The sequence below is a fragment of the Anolis carolinensis genome, chromosome 3, assembly GCF_035594765.1.
Source record: "Anolis carolinensis isolate JA03-04 chromosome 3, rAnoCar3.1.pri, whole genome shotgun sequence".
In the NCBI taxonomy this organism is placed as follows: Eukaryota; Metazoa; Chordata; class Lepidosauria; order Squamata; family Dactyloidae; genus Anolis; species Anolis carolinensis.
The window spans coordinates 184,215,532-184,238,278 of record NC_085843.1 but is presented as its reverse complement, the minus strand read 5'-3'; the positions used below and the strand labels follow the sequence as shown (position 1 = coordinate 184,238,278).

General features: G+C 37.0%; 1 protein-coding gene across 5 annotated transcripts in view; it reads left to right on the top strand.

Moving 5' to 3' along the window:
- The window catches only part of kat6b (lysine acetyltransferase 6B), a 112,435-nt gene that overhangs the window by 65,852 nt on the left and 23,836 nt on the right, over positions 1-22,747 (top strand). For all 5 annotated transcript variants that reach the window (XM_008114279.3, XM_008114282.3, XM_062977443.1 and 2 more), the window contains 3 exons: positions 4,649-4,790; positions 7,783-7,944; positions 8,912-9,005. In XM_008114279.3, the coding sequence (XP_008112486.2) occupies positions 4,649-4,790; positions 7,783-7,944; positions 8,912-9,005 (398 nt within the window). The remainder of the gene's footprint in view (positions 1-4,648; positions 4,791-7,782; positions 7,945-8,911; positions 9,006-22,747) is intronic.

The following is a 22,747-nucleotide window of genomic DNA, read 5'->3' as shown; positions in this document are numbered from 1 at the left end:
AATGTAATTGCTGAAAGTCTTTTGTCACTAAACTTAACTGGTGCAGTCTCCCAGTGAATTTTGGTAGCAAAGTTTAGGGTGTGTATGTGCAAAAATGGATTTGGGTATCCATTTTTCTTTTTGGATGCCTTCAAGTTCTTTCCTGCTTATGGGAACCCAAAGATGAATCTCTCATCATGATTTATTCAGAAAGGATTGGCCTTTGCCTATCTCTGAGAATGTGATTTGCCATGGTCACCTAGTGGATTTCCATGGCCATGTGGGGATTTGAACCCTCATTTCCAGAGTTGTAGTCCAACTCTCAAACAACTGCACGAGTGTTTAATGGCACTGAAACAAAGCATTGAACACAATTGGGGGGTCTAAAAGAAACTAAGTTGATACAATGTATAAAATACTGCAGATGATTTGTTTAATTTGGAGGTGGGAAGTAGGTGCTTTCACATTGGAACTCACTTATCTGACCATGGTCAAGATAGGAACTTTTAAGCTCATCTACCAGGTAAGATTTTCTATGGCCAGGATGTTCATTTGAGATCCTTCTGCAAAGAGAACACATCAAATATAATAAAATGTGGAATTCCCTTTTGTTGAAACATTCATAATTTGCAGATTTTATTCTGAGGTTTATAGAATTTGGATCTGTGTGGTTTAGGGTACATAAAAAAGGAATAAGTGATCAGCAGTGCCTGCGTACAGCCAGAGGTAGAGGCACGCTGAATATCAGGGCAAAGGGCTATTGAAAACTATAGACCCTTATTGTAGATCTCTTCACATTTTCATAGTGTTAGTAGTGTTTACAAGCTTAAAATGGGTGAACTAAGATTTGTGCATTAGTTGTCAAATTTAAATTCTGTGGAGAGCTGCCAAAAACAATATAGGAGGCTGTACTGAGAGTTTATGACTAAACTTTGAATACTTCGATACTTTGAAGATAGAATCACACCATTCCAACTTTCTAAGTATGAAAGACAGTAAACAAACAAAAAGTATGATTATAATAGCAGTTGTTGTCAGAGAAAAAGAACAATGTCAATGTAATTGGGAATTACATATGTAATTAGATGCATACCTAAATGTATCTTTTACTCAGAGGCAACCAAGTCTATTTTGGGAGTTGGATTCAGCACCTTGGATAGCTCCTTGAAAATCTGACTCATCATATCGCTGACATAGAACTCACCCATTACCTCTGCTGATGTCACCTATACTTAATAGTTATTTTGTGCAGTTTTTGAGGTCATAATTTTGTCCAAGTATTCCTTAAATTTTACACGTGCGTAAAGTGAAAAACCTAGTAAAATGATCAATCATCCCCCTTCACACTTATACATTTTATAATATAACTGTTATATTTTCAAATTGTCACATGTCTCCACATAATATATACAGAAAAGACAATGTGCCACTTAAATTTTGAAAACTGAGTTGAACATTTTCCTACAGCATGGGAAAGTAGTCCTTATGCTGGGTATTGCTCCTCTCATGTACTTAACCCACTGCTCCCAGTGGCGCAGTGGGTTAAACCTTTGTCCCGGCAGGTTGGGTTGCTGATCTGAAGGTTGTCGGTTCGAATCCAGCCTGGGGAGAGCTCCCTCTATCAGCTCCAGCTCCATGCCGGGACATGAGAGCAGCCTCCCACAAGGATAGTAAAAACATCAAAAACATCCAGGCATCCCCTGGGCAACGTCCTTGCAGACAGCCAATTCTCTCACACCAGAAGCAACTTGCAGTCTCTCAAGTCTCTTCTGACAGACATACACAAAAAATGTACCTTCAAAGCAGGTCTTAAACAACAGCCAAATAACATTGCCATCTTAAATGGGAGAGAAAATCCCTTCCCCTAGCCCCATTTTGCCTTCTCACTGAACAGGGCAGGGATGTACATTGTTCTGGATTGTGCTTGGTTAAAAAAAGAAAGGAAAAAGAAAAAGGAAGGAATTGTTTTAAAAAATATCCAATCAAATGGGGAGGGGGGGGCTAAATATATGATTCAACAGCCAGAGACACCCTCCGGTCAAGGCCAGAAGGGGGACTGACTTACCCTGACTGGGGAATCAGATCGGACCCTTTTCTGTCCCGCAGAGGTAACTTTTGTGATTGATGATTCTTCCCATGTAAGTGGTAAGATGTGAGTGCCAGTTAGTATTGCCTATGGGTGATTGTATGTTTGTTTCTTTCCCACCCCTGTTCATCAAGGGATAGACCCTAACCCTGTGGTTCTGCTGCTGAGTTTTTCTAATTACTCTGGAGACTGTGGGCCCCTGGAATTGGCGTGGGGTTGGGGAAATGCATTAGTTGATGAGGTCTCATAGGGAGATGTTCTGTGGTGATTTCTCAGTCACGCAGAGTTAAAAGAAAGATCACACATGTTTCTCCTCTTGTGTGATCACAGGAATCTGTGGCCTCTATGTCTTCTATTGCTTCTGAGAGAAAGGAGGGAGAGTTACCTCCAGGTGGTTGATGTTTCTCCCGCTTTGACAGGCATGTACTCTAGCAGGTTGTGCCACTGTAAATTATGTAATGCAGGATTACCTAGGCAATATGTGTTGATATCACTTGTGTCTGTCCCAGTATAAGGCATGCTTCCATATATTGCAGGAAGATCACACATTGATATTTACCATGAAGGTTCCTTTTCTGCAGTAGTCGGAAGGGACTTTTCCTTCCCTTTGCTAAACCATTGTTGAAGATTTGTATGATTGTTTGGAGCTTATTATTTCATGAATGTGAGAAGAACTTACTCTTCCACTTAGGTTGGAAAAGTTAATTGACAGTTAAATCCTGCTTCAAGGGTATGTGGAAGAAGCAAAACTCAGTATAAGGATTCTCTGCACACTACTGCAGAAAAACAACCATCATGGTAAATACCAGTTTCAGTTTCAATGAAAATGACTTGTGCCTAGAAAGTGATGAGTTCTCTCTTTCTCATAACTGCAGTTAGAATAATTTGACTGCTCTGGAACTCACCAGCCCAAATATTCAAAATGTATAGATGAGGTATACTTTGACTGTTTTATTTTCATTGAGAGATACTTTAAATAGCAAAATGCAGAACTAGTTAAACCAAATGATTACTCATCAGGTGATCACCATATTACATCACAGCGAGGGCTGTTCTTCTTGGAGGGGCTTCCCTCCCTCCTCATACACACAGGAACACATAGACCCCCAATTTGAAAGTGGGGGAGGGGGAGGATGAGGAAGAGCCATTCTCTCCCTGGCTGCCAGTCAGAAGGATAGACCCCACCTCCTTTAGGCCTCACCCCCCTTCGTGTCATAGCAACCACCTCAGGGGATAGGCAGGATTCACTTGGGCCTCTTCCACACTGCCTATAAAATACAGATTATCTGATTTGAACTGGATTATATGGCAGTGTAGACTCAAGCCTCTTCCACACAGCTATATAACCCAGAATGCTAAAGCAGATAATCCACAGTATCTGCTTTGAACTGGATTATTTTGAGTCCACACTGCCAAATAATCCAGCTCAGATTTTATACAGCTGTGTAGAAGGGGCCTCATATAATCCAGTTCTAAGTAGATAATATAAGATTATAAATGTAATATATAAAAATTATAGTGGTCTAATAATTCAGAACAATTTAATCTCTAAAATCAGGACAGTAAATAAAGAGCAACACTCTAAAAACAGGGGAATTCCAGAAAGGAAACAACCAGAGCCAGCTAACACCTCCCAACAAAAGATTTCCCCAGGGAGGACGCAGCCAGGCTGCAAGGCCAGTAAATCCTAATCAAGGTGACTAATTGCGGTATTTATACTTGCCTCCAATAGACAAGAGTTCTTTCTCCCACCCTGGACATTATTCCACAGGTATATAAACCCTACTTGCCTGGATGCTTCCTACCTAGGGGAATCCTCCGTTGGCCACTTTGAATAGCACTGAACAGCCTTGCGGCTTCAAAGCCAGTCTGCTTCCTAACCAGAGGGATCTTCCATTGGCCACCTTGAATAGCACTGAACAGCCTTGCAGCTTCAAAGCCAGGCTGCTTCCTAACCACAGGGATCCTTACCACCAAACTATGCTACAGCAACCTGTGGCCGGGCACAGCTAGTATAAAATAGAAATAATCCTAAATTGGGAAAAATTAAAAATGATCCAAAGTAAGTTAGTGCATTTGGCAGATCTACACAGATTCTTAAATTTCACAGTTTTTCCCAATTGGAATATGCCCATCAGATCAATGATAGTTTGCGAAATCGATTCTTATATACATTCCATTGTTTCAGCGGATCTGTTCCAGTTGAAATTTGATTTAAAACATGTCAAATGAAGTTGAAATATTGATACTTAATTACATCACTGTAATGAAATGTTTTCAAAGTGCATATAATATTTTTCAGTATTGTACTTTTGTGGGGCTTCACATGTAGCTAGTAACAGAATTGGTTTGCTGCTGATACCAGCTAAAACTTACAGGATCGTTGAAATGACACTATTTCTAGAACAAATTGGTTAATTCTCATGACATCTTGATGTTTACTAGGCTATTGAAAACAATGTTTTGAGTTTTCCTTTCCTTGTAAATGCATATAGAAATAAGTCTGAACTGAACTGTTTTTGTTTGTATGAGGGCCATAATAAAAAGTCTTGATATTAAGTGGTTTGATTTTTAAATCAACAGACTATCAAAGCTTTTCCTGTGTGAATTTTGTCTTAAATATATGAAGAGTAAAAATATTTTGCTAAGACATTCAAAGAAGTGTGGCTGGTTTCATCCTCCAGCTAGTGAAATCTACAGGAGGAAGGACCTTTCAGTCTTTGAGGTAGGTAACTATTTTTTCTCAGTAGGTGCTAGATTCTGGTTTAAGAAGAAGGAAGTTATAAGAGTTTGTGAAGCGTTTTCCATGTATGTGTCCTGTTAATTACTATTCTGTGCATTTTTCTATTACATGACAGCTTGTGTGGTTTCATATTACAGCTGAATGTTGAATGTTGTCTGCTTTATCATTAGAAACAACAATGCTGAAAGAGGGCACACTTGTCTAGTTCCTTCTGTATTTTACATGGTTTTGTCAGTTCTCCATTGATAAGGAATAGAGCACCTTGCTTGTCATAATCTGATTAATCAGTTTTTGAAAAGTTGGTCCAAAATTCACCTTCTCCATCACAGGGCTTATTCTCATTATATATGCCTATAACCCTTTGAGTCTTCCATGTCTCTATCTTCTTTGGAAATTAAGGTTATGTTGGCCTATCTCCAGGAATCTGTCATTTTATTCCTTAATGCATTATTTGTGGTTTGCAAAAAAAAAAAAGCACATTTAATTGATCTTATAAATATTGTGCCATCAATCCATCAGAGCCTGGAGCATTTCCTATTTTTATCTCTTGGAATGTTTCAGCACTTCTGCCATTGTTATTAGTTCATCAAACCTCTTTCTTTGATGTTAATTAAGCATCTGAAGGCCTTGTCTCTCAAAATGTTTTTCTAAGACTTTTTTAATAGATCATTATATTTTATAGAGTGATGCAAAGTAGTTATGAAAGACTGAACTTGACCTCATCTTGATTTGTAAATTCATCATTTCCCTCTCTGATCTTTAATATTAGTTTCTTCTCTCTTTCTTTTCTCAACTTGTATGCTAGCCATCTTTACAGTTTGTTTGCCAATCCAAAATGTTTCTGTTTTACATATCATGGCTTCCTTTTTAATCTCGATGACTAATCATAAAAAATTGGTTTTGAGGCTGTCTGATCTCTTAAACCAGTTTCTTGTTAGAGGGGTTCTTTTGAAGCTCCTACTCTTTCTCCTTGATTGTAACTTAAGTCTTCACATTTTCTTGTCACTTTCTCATTATATAGAATCTTTGTTGTATAAAAAACGCTCTCATAAAGGCTTTGTTATAGTTTCAGACATGTTATTTTAAAAATATACCGGTAGTTTTAACTGTCTTTGCCTTTAACTGCCTTTACCTTTGCCACTTTCTTATGTTATAATGATTTGATAAGTCTCCAATTAAATGTTCCTTTTCTGTTAAACAACTCCTGCTTATTGTACAACAAGCAGGTTCCAGACCAGGGAAAAACTGTACAGGTCAAATTCTTAATCTGACTGAGCTTATCAAGGAAGGCTATGAGAAAGGTTGCATTATGGGAACAGTTTTTGTGGACCTTACAGCAGCCTATGACACAGTGCAACATAGAAAAATGCTGCATAAAGTCTACCATATTACCGGGGACTATAATTTTACAAAAACTGTCCAGACCCTTTTAGAAAACTGCCGCTTCTATGTGGAGTTTCAAGACAGGAAAAGTAGATGGTGGAGGCAAAAGAATGGTTTACCCCCAGGCAGTGTTCTTTTACTGACCTTTTTTAGCATCTGTATGAATGATCAGCCGCAGCCACCATGCACAAAGAGTTTTATATATGTTGGTGAACTTAGTCTAACAACACAAGCGAAAGACTTTGAAACAGTCGAAAACCAACTTACTAATTCCTTGAAAGATCTCTCCAGTTACTACAAAGAGAACCACCTGAAGCCTAACTCTGCCAAGACACAAGTGTGTTCTTCCCACCTACGTAACCATGAAGCCAACAGGAAATTGAATGTTATCTGAGAAGGCCAAGAGCTCAAACACAGTTTCCATCTGAAATATCTTGGTATCACCTTAGATCAAACACTAACATTTAGGAAACACTGTATGAATACCAAGCACAAAGTAGCTGCACACAATAACATCCTGTGAAAACTTATTGGCAGCGCATGGGTGCAGATCCAAAATAATAAGAACATCAGCACTGGCCTTGTCTTACACAATTGCTGAGTATGCCTGACCTGTTTGACACAAGTCTGTTCATGCGAAGCAGGTGAACTTAGCACTGAATGAAACATGCAGAATAATCACAGGATGTCTTAAACCTACACCTGGTGATAAACTCTACAAGCTACCTGGCATTGCCCCCCCCCCCTCCCCGTTATGTGCGACAGGAAGTTTCTGCTAATTGGGAGAGAAATAAGGTTGAACATTGTGAAAGCCTTCCAATGCACTGCTATCAACCTCTTCCCAGTAGATTAAAATCAATGAAAAGCTTCATGAGAATCACCACTCCTCTTAATGTTCTCCCAGCAACAGCAAGAGTACCTCTCTGGGCAACTAAACAAATGGATAGCCCTTCACGGGGGTCTTCCTCCAGGGACAAACCAAGAATGGGCAACTTGGAAATCCCTGAACAGACTCAGAAATGAAGTTGACAGATCAAAAGACAACCTGGAAAAATGGCACTACCTAGAAGAATCCTCCACCTTGTGTGACTTCGGAGGCAGAACAAACAACTCAGCATTTGTATGCTTGCCCACAATGTCCTGCCTCGTGTACAGAGGAAGAATTGTTGAAAACTACAGGCAATGAGCTTGCTATTGCCCATTTTTGGTGAAAGATTATTTAGCCGCTTGTGTTCCCTCTATGTTTTTTTAATCAATTTTATACTTGTCTGAAATCGTTCTGGGTAGAGTTGTCATAATTTTAATTTTATGACTTACAAATGTAGATATTTAAAATATATCAATCCTGGAAAATGACTTATGTCTTGCTCATTAAAAAAGTATCTCTTGTTTGAGCAACTGGAGATTATCTTGTGCTGGTGAAGATTTTTCTGAAGATTTGTTCCTTGTTTAAAGTTGTACTAATAGTTGGATTTAATATTGAGTCCAAATAATTTTGAGCAAAATGTTTGTGCATTTGTTCCATGTAAACATGTGTGAAGATCTGCTACTATGCTGAAAATACTGATACAGACCATTCTTTCTTCCATAGGTTGATGGGAATGCAAGCAAAATTTATTGCCAAAATCTTTGCTTATTAGCAAAGCTCTTCCTAGACCATAAAACATTATATTATGATGTTGAGCCATTTCTTTTCTATGTTCTCACCAAGAATGACGAGAAAGGGTGTCATTTAGTTGGATACTTCTCAAAGGTAAAAAAAATCAATATTACTATTGTGTGAATCTTGATTTTGTGCCATAGCTTTAATACCTGCAGTTTGTTGAGCTAAATTGCAACTGAAAACATAAATCTCCAATTGCAAAAAAAGCACAAATCTGTTATCAGTTTACATAACATTGAAAATGCAACTTATTTTGATTGAGTCAAAAGTTAAATCCTGCATTCTCTTCTGATCCCTTAGAACGTTTCTTATTACCTCTTTATTCATTCTGTAAATAAGAATCAAGGGAAAGAACTGTTCATGTAGTTGGGCTTATGTGTTATATGGTTGGCCTGTCTTGGGCACCACTCATTTCATTTGTTATCCCAAAGACCTGGGGGATATCCAGTTTGTTAGCAGCAATCTCAAGCTTATGTGTGTGTGTGGGGGGGGGGGGGGGGGGCAGAGGATCAGCCTCTACTGATGTCTGCCGTCTCTGTCTAAGCATGAAATCATCATGCTTCCTCTTAATCTTCATTTGCAAGCTGTATTTAAGCTCTTTGCCAGTGTGATCCTGCCACTCTCTTTTGGAGTTTCTAATGAACCCGAACTGGCCAAAGTCCCTCTTTTAAAGAAATGCTTTAGATTTCTTTTGTTAGCTCCAACAATTTTTGACATTCCCAAAGTAGGAAACAATGTGTTGTTACTCTCAAGAACTCCTTTCTCCCTCTCTAATATTGTTTCACAAGCATCTGAAAAGAACACCTCAAAATGGAGGCTATCCTAGCTGACTGAAGCTAGCATATGGCATGAAAAATTCACTAAACTGCCTCTTAAGAAGATACATTGATTTGCTTGTCATATGTCACCATAATATTACTTGCAATGAGATTATTCTATTTGACATTGACAGCAGGCTGTCTGCTCACCTTGCTGGACTATTTTTTAAAGATAGGAACAAGTATCTGGAATGGCCCACTTAAGTAATGTTTTGACATGCTTGATCTTCTTTCCTCAGGAGAAGCTCTGCCAACAGAAGTACAATGTCTCCTGCATAATGATTATGCCCCAATACCAAAGGCAAGGATTTGGAAGGTTTCTCATTGATTTCAGTAAGTGAACAGATTTGTTTTTGCATTCATGGTCCTAGGAGATGAGGACTGTTAAAAATATGCAGGGACAAAAGAACTTTGTGTAACCTGTAGTTGTCAAGAGATGATTGGATTTCTCTTCCTATTTGCATAGGAAAAGCTCACTGAAGTGAAAAATCTACTGCTTCTGTTGTACCTTAAGACATTGACAGTATCTCTCTATTTCTGTTTCTCTCAGTATTAGATTTCAAAGCTATTACATTGAATGAATTGTCTCTATTGCATTCCTTCCCTGCCGCTTAATAGTACAAAGAGTGACAATTATTTCTGATTAAAGCCAAGGAAGGCATTTATCTAGGGCATTCTAGTTTCTTGATTTTTTTTCAGTGTAACATATTTTATCAGAACAGTGTTCATGATGGAAGAGCATAATGTCTGAGGGTGAGCTTTTCTTTAAATAATATGAATCTTTAAATAATATGAATAACTCACTCCTGAAATGAAATATATTTTTGCAGCACAGTATACAAAGTAGTATATCTTCTTATTCATGACATATTTTTAATAATTAAAACCAATTTAAATTACTTAGAAACAGGCCGAGTATCCCTTATCCAAAATTCTTGATGCCAGAAGTATTTTGGATTTCAGATCTTTGGGGATTTTGGAATACATGTATTTGCCTAAACAATCTGTTCTCAAGTTATGAACAAGATAGGTTCTGTGGGTTTGTTCTTAAATTGAATTTGTATGTAAGTCAGAACAGGTACATTTAAAAGTGTAACTCCAGCCACACACACACATGCACACACACATTGAAGGGTTAACACCCCTGTGGTGTTTGTTTTGCTATCTGTGCCTCTGTTCAGAAGATATCACCTCACTTTCTGTCCCTGTGATAATCGGATTTTGAAAAATTTGACTTGCTTTGGAAACAAGAATTGGTGATAAGGCTTCAGTTGAGACCTCTTTTCCCCATGATAACTCTCCCAGGAGTGTATTTCCTTCCTATGGGTAGATTTCTCTTGCTTCGTGTTGTCTCACCCCCATTCTTAACTATGGGTCATTTGTAAGTTGGATGTTTGTACATAATGACATATCTTGTAGAACCCAACTTTAAACATGAAATGTATTTATGTTGCATAGACACTTTATATACACACTTTAAAGCTGATTTTATGCATAATATTTTAAATAATTTTGTTCATGAAAACATTGAACTGTCAGAAAGAAAAGGGGTCATTATCTCAGCCACTCATGTGGACAATTTTGAATTTTGGACTGTTTTGGATTTCAGAATTCTAGATAAGAGATACTCAACCTGAATAATTAAAATAGCTATTGTAAAAGAGCATAGAATACAGTTCATAAATCCAACTAAGTACTTTGACTTTCAAAATTAATTTTGAATTCTGCTTTCAAGAGGAGTGATGAAAACCAAATTTTGGAACTATGTCGCTCTGTAGTTAATTGAATGGCTTCTATGCAAATGCCATAGATGAAATATAAAACATATAATACATGTGCCTGAACAAATCAATGAAACCAGATTATGCACTTTTAATGAGAATCAAGAATTCCTTAGGCCTAGTCTGGGCTTTAAGCCAAAGAAACCGTCTCTCAGAGATGAAACATCGATATACAGACAGCTGTCAAACCTTTCTCTCCAAGAACACTTTATGTTTAAGTATTATATGTGACCTAAGTCAAGTTTATGAAGCACTGGTGGCACCCATTTGAAAACTTACAAAGGCTAAAAAAAACTCTTCATCTACATCAGTCAGGGACAGAATTAATAATGTTTATCAAAAAGAAATGGCATGTAGCAAGCTGCTGGAGCTGGAATTTGGCATCCTCCTATGAAATATTTGAATCAACACATGGCAATTGGTTATATTGAAGAAAATGGATGGATTCGTCTATCTTAATAGCAGGGAGCAACTATACTCTGATTTTAAAAAATATTGAAAAAGTAATTCTTTCTGCTAGTTCTTTTGGATATTTTTGTGCCAGGTGTATTCTCCAAATTGACATTTTCATTTTCTGATTTAAGTCATCTTATGTACATCTTTTAGGATGGTGCAGATTGTGATCAAGACAGTGATAAGGCATTCAGAAGGCTAACTTATTCTCTAGATGTTCATGTGCAACTTACAAAAGGCTATTGATGGCTGTGTCAGTCCTTGGAAGGTATAGGACACAAAAGTAGGCTCACACAGCTGGTGCTATGGAAACTTTATTGAATCCGCCTTGCCAAAATGATCACAAAGCTTACACTGCCCCTCTTCCGCTAGCCCCCCCCCCTCAGTATATCAAGTTGCTTCTTCCCTCCCCCTCCCACATTTCTCCTTCCCCATTCACACCTCCCCGTCAACTGTCCTCTCCCAGTTTGAAAACCAGAGCAGGTCATAAATCAGTCTTCCCAACCAAATGGTCTTCCTCATCCGGTTCTCCCCCCCCCCCCCCCTTTGCTCTGGTCGGATGTGAAAAGGTCAGTTTGGACAATGCTGAGCTTTTTGCATCGTGACAGGCTGTCTAAGGAACATAAGCATTGTTTTGCCATTGGCAATTTAAAACATCTATTGGCACATGTCATGACCTGTTTCGTTGCAAGTACTCCTCTCTCATTGAACTTGAGGACTTTGAAAATACATGCAACTTCATTGACACCTTAAGAGTGATACTGATAGATTGATTTCCTCAGTGTTGAAGATGTACCCTTTGAAAAAACTATGCATTGAGAAGAAGCAGAGAGCCTACAACATGTATTTATTAAGTGATAATATTTGATGCTGGCAGCATCAAAATCTATGAGTGAATAAATCAATTACTGTCCTATTCTGTTTGTGTAGAATAAAATAAAAAGTATTAATGAATCTGATGAAGAGTGTTTCTTGCTCTGCCCTGTTTTACAATAGAATTTAACTGCCCACTCTTGTAGTTAGAAATGGTCTAATGCTCAAATACTAATTCTTTACACCAACACCAAAATATTTCTTAATGCTTTTCTGATAAGAATTAAGATACAATACTTACATAGATGTCTGGATAAATCAACCTAGGTTTTGGGGAATGATATTTTTACTCAAATTGCTAGACTTACACATGAGTATATATGGTAAATTTGTAACTTCATGGGAAATACAGTTGTTGTGTTTCTTATATAAGAATTAATTATGTGGTTTTAGAATTAGACAGAGAAACAGTGTGGCCATGGAAACCAACTGGATTATTTTGTCTAAGTTATACTCTATTTACTTCAGGGGAAGACAATGGCAAACCGTCCACTGAATAAATCTTGCCAGAAAACCATGTGATAGATTGCTATATGTCAGAAGAGACTTGAAAGCACAGAACCCAAAGACGTTGGAGGAGAAACATTTCTTGTTTAAAGTGATTGTCTAGTTTGAAACCTGATTACTATCTCGCCCTAGGCAAAAGTTGACGTCTGTGCACAAAAGAATAAGGATGCATTCAGTCAAACTAAAATAACATTCAATTAAAACTTAATTGGGTTGCCTCTCTTATGAAGAGCTATTTTATGTTCTAAGGATGCTAGTGCACGGGTTAATAAGGCTGGATTTCTGTAATACTCTCTATATTGGTTTGTTTCTAGGTTTGTGCCAGTTTTATAACTCCAATTCAAAACACAGCAGCCAGTTTGGTTACTAGGAATAATCATATTGATAATAAAACATCTCTACTGACAGCCAACCAGTTTCCAAGCAAGGTGCAAAGTGCTCGTTGTTAAAGCCCTACATGGTTTCGGCCCAGGTTACCTAAGGAATCATCTTTTGTATAATCTGCCCAATAAACTGAGATCTTCTGGTTTTCTTCAGTCAGCCAATACGCGATTGGTAACTGTTAGCCAGAGTTAATAGCGTGTGCCCTGTTCTGTGGTGACTAGGTAACATTAGCTGTATAAGAAACTACGCAGTAACTCTGTAAATATGTATTTTCTAATTTTGATTGTGCCTTTACCATCTACAACAGGGACAGGAAATTTGCTACTCTCCAGTTGCAGGACTCAAATTCCTAGTAGCATTAGTGTGGGACTGTAGGCATTCCTGTCCCACAAGATGCGTTCCTTTAAATGTAGAAGTTGATGAAGCCTGTATTCTTGCCATGTTAGCAATCCATTTAGAATTGTTTCAGAAACTTGATCTTCTAATGAAAGCTTTCCATTTAGGCAATTAAAACAAGGATTTTTCTTTAACAAGAAATAGTTAGGAAATACTATATCCTGTTAAATGATTGTGATCTTGAAATTTGTAGCAACACTATACTTTCATAATAACAAGCAATGTTTTGTATCTTAGACACTACTTACTGGGAGGGGTTGTGTATGAATGAGATATGGCCATTTTTCATTATCATTTTTATTGCTTATTTTAATTTTTTTGCTAAATTATGAAAAAAGGCGCATCTCAGAAACATGGAACTGTGGTTTATTCTTTCATTTGGTGGATTTGCAACTCCTTTGCCATATAGACCGAGGACTTCAGTAGAACTTCAGTGGATGTCATTAGTTTGCATAATGAAGCGAAGAAAGCCAGCATGGCAATGCTCATCGTGGTTTGCATATGTTGCCCTAATAGCTCAGTGTCTAACTATGCACATTAATTGACTACCAAATTGAGCTCCATATGGTACTCTTCACAATCGTGGACAAGTGATTAGTTGTAATGAGATTCTGCATAATCAAGGTATGCAGGCAGCTTTCTCTATGTATGGACAACACCACAGTTCCCAGTTTACAGATGGTGTAGAAAAGTCCTGCAGCTATGAGAATAGCTGTTAATGCTTCAAGTGAAAACAAATTAATATATCATGAGTGCATGATAAAGCACTCTTAGAACAAACATTTGTCTCTAAAGGAAAATTCATGTTAATTTTAAATTTAGTTTTTGTAAAATAATTTTAATTTAAAAATTTAACTTGATTAATATGAAGTTGCATCTCATCTAGATATTGTCAGTTAAAAGGTTTTAATTCTGCTCTGCTGATGTAATTAACATGGTAATTATATTACCCATGTACATGAAAAGTATGTCCTAAGAAAGCCATATCCTACCCTGAAACTGTAAAGTGTAAGCAATTTCGGGTAAGGTTCTTCTAAAGAGAGAGAAATAGGATAAGGACCACAGTGGCTCTTGAACTATACGAGGTAAATAATGTGATCAGGCCTGAAAATTGCCATTTCTAATTCCCAGTAGGACAACTCATCTGTCATCTAAAAAGGCTAGCAATTGTATATTATGAAGTGTGAACAGTGGATAGTAAGTATAATTCCGTACAACTGAAATCTCCAGTGCAGTGGGTGCAGACAACAATGAACCTGCAAAAACTGTCTGCTCTATTTGTTTGTAAGCTATAAACAGAAATGGTCGATGAATCCTAATTTCTCTTAAACATGCCCTTCCTCCCCATAGTCTACTGAGATCCAGCAAGCCTCTTTTTGGATAGTAGACTCAGTAAAGAGATGCTATCTATACTATTTCCTATTAAGTTTCTCTGAGAATACAGTTACATTTTGATTTTACCAGCAAACTGATGTGTAGATGTCAAGCAGAGGAGAGAGCAAACTAGTGCTTTTGCTTCTGCTTAAGAAGGACAGGTATATGATGAGGAAGGCATATTTCTGCCCTTGTAGTAGAAGGAAAAAACAGAGGAGTTAGGGGCTGCAGTAAGAATGAAAAATGAATTGTGGGGGAATGGAAAACAAGAAAAAATAGAGTAACCTCAAGACTTTTACTCATCTTAGGAGAGAAGAACATTCATGTATTAGCGTAATTTTAGATGTTTTTATTAAGTGATTGTTCTTGAGGATTAATTGGCTTGACTTCAGTGAAATGAGTATCCAGAAAACTGAATTTCTAAGGAGTTGTTTTCTGTAGCTCAGATATCATCTGTTTTTAGCGGCGGGTGAGCTGGGGAACTTCCAATGGAATCTGCAGAAAAAACTGGAGATACTTCACAACATTGTTTTGTTGGATTAAAAACATGAGTTTCTTCTTCAGGTCCACTTTTGCCATATTCATGGGCAAATTACCAGTATTTTAGTTTTATCTGTTCTCTTTCTGTAAGTGATTTTTCACACTCTCACTGCAGCCTTTTTGTGGCAGTGACCATGAAACTCATTCCAATTGCAGGTGTACCCACTGGACCAAAATAGTTGAGGAACTATGCCTTACAAACTTGCTTGTCATCAGAATTCCTAAACATTCTAAATGCAGTCTATGTGTGTATTTTTTTTAAAAAAAACAAATACCTAATCAGTGATAAGAGGGCTCATCCTTTCTCATTATTAGCTTGGCAGTTATTTGAGTTAATCTTCTATGAGAGCAGTGGTCACTTCTGCTGCTTTTCTTAAGGATGTACTTCTGAACTCTTATTTATAGGGTAGCAGCTTGGTCAATACGCCTGACATTTGTCTCCCATTATCACACTGACTCGAGATCCTTGACAGATGCGGCCTTTGGAAGGGCTGTATTGTTTTCATGTGTGGCCTGACACATGCCGCAACTGGTTAATAGCTTATTAGTCACCCATTTGTGTGACTCACAGAGACCAAGAAGAAGAAGGACAGGTTGCCTACCTGTAACTGTTTGAATAGTCATCTGTGAAATCACACATCCCTGCTCATTCAACCTACTTAAGTCATGCCATCTCTAGTGACATCGGCTGCTGCATGGAGGCCATGGAACTGGGGGTTTTTGCGTCAATTTCCATTACATATTCATTGGGAGCGTGGGTGGGTTACCACCAGAAATTGAACTTTAGAATTCTGTGAGTTTCTGAAGATGCTTTGCACAGACACAGTTAACCCCATTTGTCTGATTTCAGAGATAATCACTCAAAGAAACACAGGTAGGCAACCAGTGTTTATATTTTCTAGTTTGCTAATCTTATTCTATGTTCTGTTCCTTTTAAAAAGAGGAATTTCAAGCTTATGAAATCCTATACATTATTTAAATCTAGGGAGAATGCCTCTTAACTCTTCCCTGTCACTGCATTGAGCTGTACTTTAAGCACACTGATTCCTGCTGACTCTATCCTGAGGCATTCCTGAGACATCCTTTCTCAGACTGCCACTTCTCATTTTAAAGAAAAAGGAGAGACATATCTGGGTAGCAGTGTGTACATATGGATAGCATGCAGTTTTTCAAATGAGTGTGGACATCTGTCACTGTATGTGTGACCCAGCCTCATTATCCCACATTTTAGGACAATGCCTATTTAATGTGATATTGTGATATTAATGTAATCTTTGCTGAGGCATTATATGCTACAGAGTGGTGATGTTGCCAATTGTGAAATAATGTAGCACATAGGGTTCATGGAGTGGTTTTGCGCATGGGAGGGCTAAAATAGCTGAAACATCCACCAAGATATAGGATGGGGGCTATGTGTGGCTTCAGGGAGGGCAAAAAAGGAATCAAAGGGTCTTATGCTACCTGTGGGATGCACTTTCCCCATCCCTGGTTTATTGTGTAATATCGAAGTACCATAAGCATTAATACACATCCAGCTTTCTTAAATGTGAATTCTATGTAACAAATTATTGTTTAGTTATCAAACATAATGAACCTATTGATGCCCCTTCTAAAATTATGCTTTCATAAAAGTATATCTTAAAAGAAAAGCTTTGCAATCAGGGAACAGTTCACTGCTTTCTCGTTATCGGGATACTCTTCACAACTATTGTCCTACCACTGTTTCAGCTTCACGTGGAATATTGCTCTTATAGGTGTGTTATTAATTTGTTTCATCAAGGTAGCTGTCAAATTCATTAACAGAAGATTGATTTTGTTCCATAACTACTCTGCCAGTTGGAGTGAGCTGTAGCATAGAAAACTTTGTGCTTTTAGAATTGCTGGCATGCCTGCCACCAATGAAAAAGTTAAGCAACGTTCATTAGTTTTTGACATTTTTTCTGCACCTTGGCCCAGATCTTTTGATCTAACTCATGATTTTAACATTATTTTGTATATTGACCTTTTATTACTGTTTTTATCCATGTTGATGTTTTATTGTTGGCTGATTTGTTTATTGTTTTTGTTTTGATTTTGTGCTGTTGTGTCTGGGCATAGCCCCATGTAAGCCGCCCCGAGTCCCTTCGGGGAGATGGGGCGGGGTATAAGAATAAAGTTATTGTTATTATTATTATTATTATTATTATTATTATTATTACAGTAATAATATCTAATATCCATGAATTTCATAATATGGCACTGCTTGATAAAAAAAACTAATTTTAATAAAGTCTGGATGGTCGTAGGAAGAGGATTGATGCACCTGTTTGTGGGGAAAGGGTTCAGAGGAATAGGGTATAACAAAGATGAAAAAGTAAAACCCGATGAAGCTTGCCTTGTGTCTCTTAAGTGAAAGAGCTTTAGATGTACAGTAGAGTCTCACTTATCCAACACTCACTTATCCAACGTTCTGGATTATCCAACACCTTTTTGTAGTCAATCGTGATACATCGTGATATTTTGGTGCTAAGTTCTTAAATACAGTAATTACTACATAGCATTACTGTGTATTGAACTACTTTTTCTGTCAAATTTGTTGTATAACATGATGTTTTGGTGCTTCATTTGTATAATCATAACCTATTTTGATGTTCAATAGGCTTTTTCTTAATCTCTCCTAATATCCAACATATTCGCTTATCCAACGTTCTGCCGGCCCATTTATGTTGGATAAGTGAGACTCTACTGTATTATTAGTTTAAAGGTTGGTAGCCATTTTCCCTGTATGTCCAGATGGATTTGAATCCCACACCCTCTATTTCCTTTTTCCTACAGTAAGAAAAACCAACACAAACGTGGATTCACTATGTGTACATTTGTCATTTTTTCCTGGTATATAGTTGTTTGGGGATGTAGTAATGGGTCATATTTATTTGGTATATTTTGGATGCATACTAAAGGCCATGCTTAAGTAGACTAAAGATGATTTTTTTTGGTACAACCAAATTTAGTGACAGCCTTTTGCACTTGTATGCAAATGTTGCGGCAAGGAAATCCTTCACATTCATATTTAGTTCTAAGAATAGAAATGAGAAAAAAGACGATAGATCTTGATTCCCTTACATCAGTTGACTTCAGAAGTATATTTTGGAGTAATACATGGAATCTCAACTGCCATTTCTTAAAAATAATTATTCTGCAGAAATTATTTTTTAGTTCTTGCAGCTTACAGAAAGACCTCTAATATTGAACACAGAGAACAAAATTATGGTAAAGCTACAGTTATTGCTATGAAAATGATTCATTTTTCTCCCAAGTCACTGTGTATTGCTACTTTAATAAAAAATAGACTAAGAACAAAAGTGCCCTGTATTCACATACTTTGTGAATACGGGAGACCTAAATTTTACATGTACTTTATTTGTGGATATTGTATGACAGTGTAACGGAAGGTTCTGCCTGAGACCAGAAAGTACTGCCAATCCCTTGCCTCCATCAAACAATTTTGCTATTGGCAAATATAATAGGTTCTGGCTTTAAGGAAATACGCTGTGTTTGCAAAACTAGTTCAACAAAACTAATAATGCTATAATAGTAACAGTAATACTTTTTTTTTTATAACCCACCCTATTTCCCCAAAGGGACACAGAGTGGTTTCCAGCAAAATAAACACAATGGCAAAAATTCAATGCCAAAACAACAATTACCAACTCAAACCAATGGGTAAAAAGAGACTCAATAAAAAGTATAAAATAACAACTGAAATAAACAGATGGTACATCACAAACATTTACAACAATGCTATGTGGACGTTAATTGTTAATTAAGTTAGGTAGTTGAACTGGTTTCCTAATATTCTAATTAAGATAGGTAGTTGAACTAGTTTTACTAATACGCATTTCTCTTGCTGAATGCTGGCATTAAAATGCAAGTGAGCAATATTGGTTTAATGTAATCTTCTTTGAGGAAATGGTGCAAAACTTTGTGTTTTTACTCTAGCTTCATTTTGTCCCGTAACAGACAGTTTTAACCAACAACTTTGTGCTTCAGGTTCAATTTCTTTGACCATTGAAACACAGTTGATGGTTGATGTCTAGTTAGAATGTCAATCTTTGGGGAATCCTATAGGATTAAGAATATCCACTATTTAGACAAGATGGATATTATGACACTGGTGCAATTTATTTAACAGGGACATGTTGTACTCATTTCAGATGCTTCAGGATAAATACACGAGCATCCAAGATCAATGTTTTTTATTTACCTGCAACTTATATCAATTATTTGGAATCTTTTTGGTAAGTTTAATTTAATGGATGTAAGTTAAGCACAACCAATTAACAAATGTAGGATGTAAGTAAAATGAACCTTGCAGATCATGTGTACAGCAAAGATAAAAAAAATTGTCACCTTCCAGTTGATGTTGGACACTGAATTGCAGCCAGCATGGTCAGGGATCAAAGAAAATGGAAGGACACAAGTTGTTTTCCCTGTTGTACAAAATGTGGATACTTTTCATGTACAATACTTAGGTTGGCATTTATGAAGCCGCAAATGCTAGATTTTTTTTCATCAGTGACAACAAAGTAATGTAGTTGTAGCACCTTTTTGAGCTTCTGCAGAGTTATTACAATCTGCACAAGGTGTTACTTCTCTCAGTATAGTAGGGAGGTGGTGACCTTGTGCAGAATAATTTTAGAAGCCAGTGTATACAGAGTCCCTGTATTTCAAAAGAAAATTCAAGCTGATTTGTGGATGTTTTTTTTTGCCCCCAAACTGCCCAAACTATCTCAAAACCACCTGAAAAGGCAATGTTTTGCTCCAATAAATCTTCTAGTCCCCCAAACTGCCTCAAAATAGAAAAAATAAAGGAAAAAAAACCAGGCAAAATATTGGCCAGAAGTGACATCATGCCATGCCAGGGACACTGACATGTGTTGCCAGTTAGGCACAAGAAGGAAACATTTCTCCTGCTCTTGTTTGTAGTTGCCTATTCTTGGTATATAAGTTAGCAGTCAGTTGTAATCTCCAGAATTGTAGTGGTGCTTTGGACTGTTCAGCTATCTGTATGCAGTTTTATCTTTTGAAAATACTTTCCACTTTGACCACCTCAGAATCCCTACATACAGTAGAGTCTCGCTTATCCAACGTAAACGGGCTGGCAGAACGTTGGATAAGCGAATATGTTGGATAATAAGGAGAGATCAAGGAAAAGCCTATTAAACATCAAATCAGGTTATGATTTTACAAATTAAGCACCAAAACATCATGTTATACAACAAATTTGACAGAAAAAGTAGTTCAATACACAGTAATGCTATGTAGTAATTACTGTATTTACGAATTTAGCACCAAAATATCACGATGTATTGAAAACATTGACTACAAAAATGTGTTGGATAATCCAGCACGTTGGATAAGCGAGTGTTGGATAAGTGAGACTCTACTGTATTACAAAGATTTTGTAGCATGTTTTGGTACATGCAGCTCACGTGGGGCACTGTCTAGATGTATTGGTCCACATGGTCATAGACTTTGAATGCATAGTAGGACAAACCCAGCATTCTGGAAAACTTGTATACTAAAGGGGAACATTTGTAGTTATGAGCAAACTGACTTTTTAAAAAGAATAATCTTCTTCTTGATGAACTCTACAAGCTTCCAAGAAGTTCTAGGACTTTTTAAGAAACAGGAAGCAGGTGCCTTATATTTGTCACTAAGAATTTCATTTTCAATCAAGACTGCTGTTAGAAAGCTGGTGCTCCTGTTTATAGAACAGTTTTTTCTTGGAACTCTTTCAGCGGTTCCTATTTTTTTAGTCTAGTAATTGTTTTATTTTTATTGCACCCCTAGAATTCAAACATTTGAGCCAACTAATTTTGGCAAACCTCCCCCCCCCACAAAAACCTGGTGTCCATATTTCTAACAATGTTATTTTCCCCAGATTAACCAGTTTTAAAAACAGCACAGTATAATGATTGATAAGCTATTTCATTAACATTTCAACATAGCTAAAGCAATAGTTAGCTGATTTTAACAGTGAACACATTTTGTTTGTTTTTTCATGCAAATATTTTCACTTAGTACTGTTTGGGAGTAGGGGTAACATTTATCGTGCTTTTGATGAATCTGTGATATTCTCCACCATTCTGGATATCTCACAGAACGGTACAGAATTCGGAGAAAGAAAATTCCTTTATGGGAAAATGAGAAAAATAATTCCATTGAGAATGGTGCGGAACAGTAAGTCTATGAAATAAATAAAGAAATAAAGTGCTTTAATTTCTTGGATGATTGTTGTAAAGGTTAGCTTTGCCTGACATTGGGAATGAAGATATACATACACACAAAAATGTAGGTACACCTGCCCTTTGAGGTATGTATTGGTTTGAGCAGATTTGAAATTGACGAGGTCATCAAGGAGACCTGATTTTTATATGCTTTTTAATTCTGCATTTTGTGCAGCAAGGTTGATGTATTCATTTGAATTTGGAAATGAAATGTTAAAGATGACTTTATAAAAACCACTAAGTATCTTTACAGAACTGAAATTATGAATATCCTTTGTAGCATTTTTATTAAGACTGTGCAAGATAAGACACATCAGTAGGATTATATTGGCTGCTCTTATAAGATCCTGCATGTGAGCTTTAAAGATGATTGCAGCGCAGTGACACTGAGTGTTTTAATGTTGAATTGTTCTCCTTATTTTGTTTTTTATTCATCTGCATTTGAAATGCTATGATCCTGCAGTTATTCTTTTTATGTGGCAATATTGGTAAAAATTGGCTTGACCTTGAAGGAGCTGGGGGTGGCAACAGCTGACAGGGAGCTCTGGTGTGGGCTGGTCCATGAGGTCATGAAGAGTCAGAAGCGACTGAATGAATAAACAACAACATTGGTAAAAGTGCAATTATGAGAGCTAAAATACAAATCCATCTAATCACAAATCCCCATTCCATTAGCAATGAAGACCCAATCACTTTCAATTCAAAACTGGCTTACAGTGTTTTCAACAATTAATTACTAAGTTAAAAAATTGTTGTGAAAAGAGGAAGGAGTAATCCTTGGTATTGAGGGAGAAGTGTTCTGCAGAAATTATGCTCCTAAGATCATATCCAAGAGGAGAAATACTTGAGGGAGGGATGAGTGCTAAAACGATGTTCCTAAGATTGTAACCAGGGACCCTTGGATTTGTAGATTCCACAATATCATGATTTCATTTGGGAAGCAAACAATAAATGAGGTTTTCAAGTGCACTTTCTATTTTGGAATAGACCGCTGAAGTCCTTATTGTCTTTAGTTGTTATTGCCTTTGTCCTCTTGCTCTACTTAAAGGTATAGTTTTGTTTTCTTTTGTTATTTTTGCTTAGGAAGGGATATTTGTGTGGAACACACACGTGTGCATTGGCAGGGGAGGAATTTGCATGATCTAATTTTTTAAAAAAGCTTTCAAACTTTGGGTTTTTAAAGTTTTTTAAAACTGTGGTTTTTACCAATACAAAGTCTTGTCCTTTAGTTGTTTTATTCAAGGCATTTGGCAAGAAGATATTCTACAGTATTCTTTGATATTTTTTCCATATGAGCAACCTGTAGCATTAGGGCTATATGTAACCCTCAGTTTAATTTTTAAAACCCTCTACATGAAGTTAATTCAGATGTCTAGAAAGAGTAGTGTGTTCCTTCTTTAGCAGCTAGTTGGATAGAGAAAACAAGGGATCTTGTAAAGAGAGAAAGAAGCAAAATGTACAAAAGAGATGGAGAAAATGAGGGACTGCTCATTTTATC